The 6,782-nt window shown below is 46.8% G+C and overlaps 1 protein-coding gene across 1 annotated transcript in view; it reads right to left on the reverse strand.

Annotated features, from left to right (window-relative positions):
• Window positions 1–463: 463 nt before the first annotated feature.
• mnta (MAX network transcriptional repressor a) overlaps window positions 464–6,782 on the reverse strand; it is a 14,155-nt gene continuing 7,836 nt past the window's right edge. The window contains exons 5-6 of the mRNA XM_019885967.1: window positions 3,630–3,822; window positions 464–1,991 (exon numbers count right to left, since the gene is read on the reverse strand). Coding sequence (XP_019741526.1) covers window positions 1,342–1,991; window positions 3,630–3,822 — 843 coding nt within the window. The 3' untranslated portion in view covers window positions 464–1,341. The remainder of the gene's footprint in view (window positions 1,992–3,629; window positions 3,823–6,782) is intronic.

Raw genomic sequence — 6,782 nt, forward strand, 5'->3', positions numbered from 1 at the left:
TGTCTTGCAGTGTCACCACCGACCACTTTTAGACATTTTCTATCGGGCTCCAACATGATTTCAAACCAATTTGCTGCACGATTTTAGCACAGTCTAAACCACAACAACCAACGCTTTATCTTTGCACTTCCAATCACTTGGAATTGAACAGAATGTGACAAATCAAAGTACGCATAGAATATTTTGCACGCTAGCCAAATGTGATGTTTCGTACTCTCCCTCAAGGGAATTACATGGTCCCAATAAAACAAAAACTTACAACATAAGAAGTTACAAGCAACAACAACAAAAAAAAGTTTATATACACGAAAGTTAACATAATGTACATAATTTTTTTTTAATTAAAAATAAAAAAAACAACAATAAAGGGGGTCAGGGCTGATCCATATCTGGCCAAACTACAATTTGGAGAGCGTAGCATGTATTAAGTGCCATGTGAAACACGGCTTGGATTCTTGTTGAGTTTCACAGTGCTAGGAACAACAAATTAATCCAAAAGGTGGTCCAGGCAGGTTATTCCATCTTTTTTTTTTTTTCGCCAAATGACATATTTACAATTCAAATGTCTTGCTTCATGACTGAAAGTAGACAGCCAATCTAATAATCACATCCAATTGGAAGGTTGAACCGGTCTCTGCCTTCTTTTATTGTTGAGTGCACCAGTGTGTCATGAGATCAGCAGACGTTCTGCTACAAATTATCCGAATTTCACATAATCTTTCGGAAAATGATTTAACTACAAATGTCTTGAACTATCCGTTGCAGTGACAAGCAGGAGATTTAAATGCTCTTCCGCTTGATGAGTGAAGGTACATAATGACCTTGCGTATGCTGTTTTGGTGACATATTTGTTTGGTGGTGTGCAGCGAGATTTGTTGCTCAAATGTAAAATATCTCAATCAAGGTTGGGGAAACAATAGTTTAGTGTAAACATCTGACAGGACAATGAGCCAACACAAAAGCCGGAGAGCAATGAGTGTGCTAAATTAAGGTACCTAACCTTAGGGGACAGCAGGGGGCGGTATTGCCACAGATGCAAGTCCCTGAGGACTGCAGCGCTGCACCAGAGCGAATCCGGTCCACAATTTGAATGTGGCAGAAGAGCACGAGTTTGCAGGCGGAGGGGCGGGTCTTCAGTTGACTCCCATTCTCAACGTGCTGCTTATGGCGGGTCGAGTCACGTCGAGCCCTGCCATTGGTCCAAACCAGCAGGCCCTTCCCGTCCCTGACTCGAAGCAGCAGACGTGACAAGCGAGGGTGCCTATGTCGACACCTGGATCCACTGAGCCCTCCTCGAGGTCGGCGCGATGTTCACGTACAGAGGGGTGTCGCTGAGCCGCTTCAGGCGAGTTTCAGAGTGCTGATGGGAAAGGAGGGCATGGTCACCATGGTGACAGGGTTGAGGACAGTCTGGCCCACAAGCTGCGAGTGGTGGGCTACTACGGTCTGTTTGCCCACGATGGCGGCACCAGGTGGGGGTGGGTTAGCGGCCCCGTTGACGTGGCCCAACGTGTGCGCAATGTGGCTGATCAACGCGGGCTGTGTGACAGCCACTGGCTGAGGGTACAGGGTAGGGAGGTGGGGGCTCAGGTGGGCCACCGGGTGCACGGTGATGTGGCCGATGGGCGGCTGCCCCGGCGCCAGCTGGGCGATGTGTTTTGGCCCACCTGCCTGGATGACATGGTTGACCGCTTGGATGACGGACGGGTGCGAGGCAGATGCGTGGGCGATGACGGTTGGGTGTAAGGTGGGCTGGCCAGCGGCGGGGGCCGCGCCGGGGACAGGGGGCTTGGCCGGCGGCTGCAGCGCCGACACCTGATGGGCGATGAAGGAGGGTGTGGGGGCGGTCACAGTCAAGGAGAGGGCGGCGGTGACGGGCGTCAGGTGGAGGTTCTCGCTTTTGTGGGCCTGAGGGGCAGCGGGCGACTCGCTTGGAGGTCGCGCCATCACTTCTTCGTCCTCATCGTCCTCGTCCATCACCTCTTCGCCTTCTGCAAGCACACACAAACGTCACTTGGTCAACATACATCGGAGTCAACCTACATACACCGAATAGAGAAACACTAAACAATATTTAGTAATCTGAGAATGACTGCATGTTTTAGGGCTGAATCATTTGGAAAAATCGTCTCACAGGAATTTGTTTTCCTCAATTTTTACCATTTTATATGCAATTTTTTTTCAAGGTCCACTTCCCATGTATTTTTATTTTTTTTTAACACTCATCAGCAATAAATTCATCTGTATGACAAGAAACAATATCAGATTTATTTAACATCTTTTGGTTTTGTTTACTCTTCGGCTAAAATAAGGGCATGTGAAACATGAATTACATAATGTAAATTCCTTTCCATTACGTTCTCGTCCACGTCAGATGTCTAGCGGGCAACTAGGTATTTTTTCGCCATACCGTAACTACAACTACTTCCTGTTTTCATTTCTAAGAATCATGGGAAATGTGTTGTCCTCCTAACCTGATGCTGCAGTCAGACCGCACGCAATATGAGCATTTCTGGCTACGAGATGTTACTTACAATGGGGGGGGACAATATTATTGCAGTCTGTGTGACCAAAAGGTAAACTGAAAGTTAAATTCCTTACTATTTACTTTCACATTCATGTTCGCATTCTCATCATCATCAAATTGCAAGCAGGCGTCCATGTTGTCATTATACACGAACTAGAACTATTTCCTGCTGCCTTGTCTAAGAATCATGGGGAATATCGTCCTACTAGCCTAATGCTGCAGTCAGACCCAACGCAAGATGAGCGTTTCCGGCATGTTTCCAATGTTACAATGTGACACCAACGCGAGGTCAATGACACAGCCAACTTTCAAGCGCTGGCGTGGCAGAGCAAAACTAGGTTGCACAGTGGTGAGTGTGTTTTTTTTTTTACTACAGCAATTGAACTGTCAACCAGGACAGCATTTCAAAGTCAAGTCATAATAACCGCCGGTCACCAGACTGACGAGTGAGGTTCAAACTTATTTTTCATCGATTGGAGAATTCCCTCCTCTTTTCTGTTTGAAGCAACCCCTGCAGAGTTGCACGGTGAACTTTTAAAAGCAAGTGAGACACGCGGCGCTATTCCATGTATCGGGTCAGGCCCGAACCTAGCATAGTAGTGCTAAAGAAATCAAATCAACATATGGGACAATTACAATAATCTATTCTATTTAAACCCGGTGCGTCTTATGTAGGAAACGTTTTTAAAATAGACCCGTTCATTGATATTGTGCCTAATAATGTGGTGCTACTAGAGTACGGAGTATGCAGAGTACTTAAGACTAACTTTGTCAAAATAAACAATAATTGGTTACTGAACAGTAATGGAGGGGGGGGGGGCAATGGTTTTGTAATACACCTTAATGCGAAATAATTTTATCCGATTCATAAATGCAATAGTCTATAAATATCGGATAGTGACAGCCCTCGATAGTATATCAATATCTGCACCACAGTCATGATAATATGATCATTGATTTCGCGCGAACTTCATTGAATCACCTCCCCCAAGATGTGTGAAGACATCAAAATGGCGCCGCAAGCCCGCATGAGTGCCTCAAGAGTAGCAATTGTTTTCAGTCCCGTAGCAACGACTGCTCCCAAGCGCTATTTTGTGCCCACCTGAGGCAGTGGAAGTGGAAGCTTGATCCTCCTCGGGCTGTGCCGTCTGCCGCAGCACGCGCTCAATCTCCACCACGTCCATCCACTGGCTCAGCTCGTTCTTCAGCTCCTCCAAGTGCTGCTGCGTGGCGATCTTCTCGCGGGCCAGGCGCTCCATGTCGTGCTCGTACTCCTTCTCTTTGCGCTTCAGCGTCTGCCGGGCACACGAACTCATGAGGGCCCGCGGAACGATACACTTACTGCCTTTTGTAAATTAAAAAAACAAAAAAATCAAACATCCACCCATTATCCATAAATTGCTTATCCTCACGAGAGATCATTTGTTTGCAGAAGTGTGCACACCCTCTTAATAACAGAACACGTGGATGTGTTCAGACTCAACCAATCCCCATCTGTGTTTGCTTTCTAACAGAAGCCTGAAGGGTTTGTGCTAACACTGACGGCTGTTTGGAACTGTCGGCAAGTCCTCCTACTTTGACGGAAGGCCCCGGTTCCATTTCAAGAAAAACAAAACATGACGTGTCGGGATGGCGTTCTTTTTGAGATGAGTAGTGTTGTGGATGGATCAAACATCTTTTGCTATGATGGCCAAAAGGTTCAACTTTCAACGAAGAAACTGGGTGTAGACTTTATAGCCACTTTATGTACTTTGAAGCATTCGATTTTAGATTCTTTGATGTTTTTAAACTTGTGTGCTGCTGTAAAAAAAAAGGGATTTCACAGTTATGGGACTAATAAAAGTGTTTTTTCCTTGAATGTCACTTGGCACACAACCAATCCTGAACTGTTAAGTGAAATAAAACGTGTGTGCGTGTGACGTGTCACGATATGATTGTCAGTAAGCAGACAACTTCTGGTTCCATGGTAACTGTGGGTGTGAACCCTGCCAACCAAGTATTGTTTCCTATTTACTAAAGAAATAAGCCACTAAAACAACTGTGATAAAATAAAGTGTCGGGAAACCAATGCAAAAGGAATTTGTTTGATCCTGCGAGTAATTAGTTTTGTTACGAAGCACAGTTTTGGTTGGAGGGCACGTTAGGCAAGATGAGGCGGGGCGGGAGAAGGAAAGTAGGCGGTGCTTCCAGGCACTGACTCGATGACCCAATTTCCCCCCCGAGCTGCGGGTCAGTTGACACACAACTCAACACTCTTCCTAAATCAAACATCAAAACTGGCTGAGAAAAGAGCAGTAACTGTGTGACACGCGTGAATATTGTACAGTTATTTCGGAAAATCTACATCCACGTGCACGGGGAGGGAGCACGCAGCGTAAAGTCGAGTCCAATGAGCATTTCCTGATCGGGCAGACTTCCCGCTTGTGCTCACTCGACACGGCTGTGTGCGCACGTCAGCCTTAAGTGCATGCGCCCCGTCCCCGCGTGTTTGTGTGTTTAAAGGGCACGTTTCGTCAGACAGCGCACGCACAACACATGACTACATGAGAAAAAGGCGGGCACCTGTCCCTTATCTTCATCCTGGATTAGTGGACTCCCGCCCCGTGGAAGAAACATTGCAGCCCAACCACAAAGCTTCAAAGACCTTCGAATCACAACTATAAATTCAACGATAGTTTACTTCATGAAAGACAAGGTGGCATAAAAATGCTGAGCTCCAGTCAGTCAAGGAAAAAATTTCCTTCACGTTTTGGAAAAGCATCCACACTTACAATCACCAAACTTGAGTCATAATAATAAACATGTTAAATCAACGCCGCTCTAACAGTGCCATTCAAAACTGAGCATTAGTTCATATAAAGGATTTTATTTTTTTTTAAACAGTGCTTTGATATATATGATTAGAACACGCAAAACGGATTTTCAGCTGGTCTTCCTCACCAAGTCCAAAAACATGCACGATTGGTTCATTTCAGTCTAAATTGTCCATACGTGCGGACGTCGGTGTGAATGGTTGCTTGCCTCACTCTGTGACTGACTGTCACAATATGTGACGGTAGCCCCGCCTCTGGCCCCAAGTCAGAGGCTCCAGCTCATCCATGACACTTATGAGGACAAGTGCACTCACTAATATGAGGACATGATGTGATGTGAGAAGCCTTCCTTTCCAACCAGCACCCAATGACAGACAGCATCCCTTGTCATCACTGGTTGTCAAGGAAACAGCTCGAAGGTTCCCTCGGCAACCGAGACCATTCACAGCATTGAATACGCGAGGTATTTCTCAACTGACGTCAAGTCCATCACAATATACAATGAGGGAAAGACTTAGAACAATGACTGCCAGGTCGACGCACCTTCTCGCGTCTCCTCAAACAAACTATGAGTCAAGGAGCTCGAAAAAGAGGGCAAGGTGCTGCGCAAACACAGTGACCCACTGAGCTGCTGTGCGCACACGTGGCGGAGACAACAAACGCGCCCGTCCACGTAGAAACAAACCCTTGAAACCTGAGAAGCTGCTCCACGGCAGATGGCTCCCACATGGCGTCCCGCTAATCGTGTCGATGCGTTGCTGGAACATCGGGTTCCAAGCACCTTTAGTTTTACTAACACATGACTGACACCACCTCTGCCCACCCTGACCTCCCCCTCCTCACTTCCCACAAACACAATTCCTGAGAGATAAGACCTAACTTCAACTTTGTTTACGTGGTAATCTAGATCAGGGCAGGAATCGGCTGCGCCGAGCGTGTGGGTGTGTGTCAGGCAAACACTGGTCAAGCTGGCTGTCACAAGGGAGGAGTGGAAAAAAACAAAAGTGCAGCGCACATGGCCTGACAGAGGGGGGGAGGGGCGGGCAGTGTACACCCTGACTCACTTGTGCAGCAGTTGAGGACAAGCTGTACTGCACCGTCTTAAAGGGCCAGCAGCGTGCGAGCGAGGCCACGTTGCGAACACGCCGCTAAAGCCGGATCTCGGGCCGGTGGTCTTGTGACTGCGTGCTGAGCCTCATCTGGCCGTGCCTTCCAGCTGGAAGGGGGCACTTCATGTGGTGCCCGACAGCTCACAAGTAAAGCTTTGTGTGGAGAAAATCACCTTTTTGTTCTTGGACAATGCAAATAAAAAAGTGGACACACCCGTATTTAAATGTTTCCAAAATTATTTTTGTGACCCCCGAACCCCCCTTCCTCCTCTGCCGCCAAAACAATGTGTTCACGTAAAAATGAAAAAAAAAAAATATATATATATATATATA

This window comes from Hippocampus comes, unplaced genomic scaffold, assembly GCF_001891065.2.
Source record: "Hippocampus comes isolate QL1 unplaced genomic scaffold, H_comes_QL1_v1.1 scaffold29, whole genome shotgun sequence".
In the NCBI taxonomy this organism is placed as follows: Eukaryota; Metazoa; Chordata; class Actinopteri; order Syngnathiformes; family Syngnathidae; genus Hippocampus; species Hippocampus comes.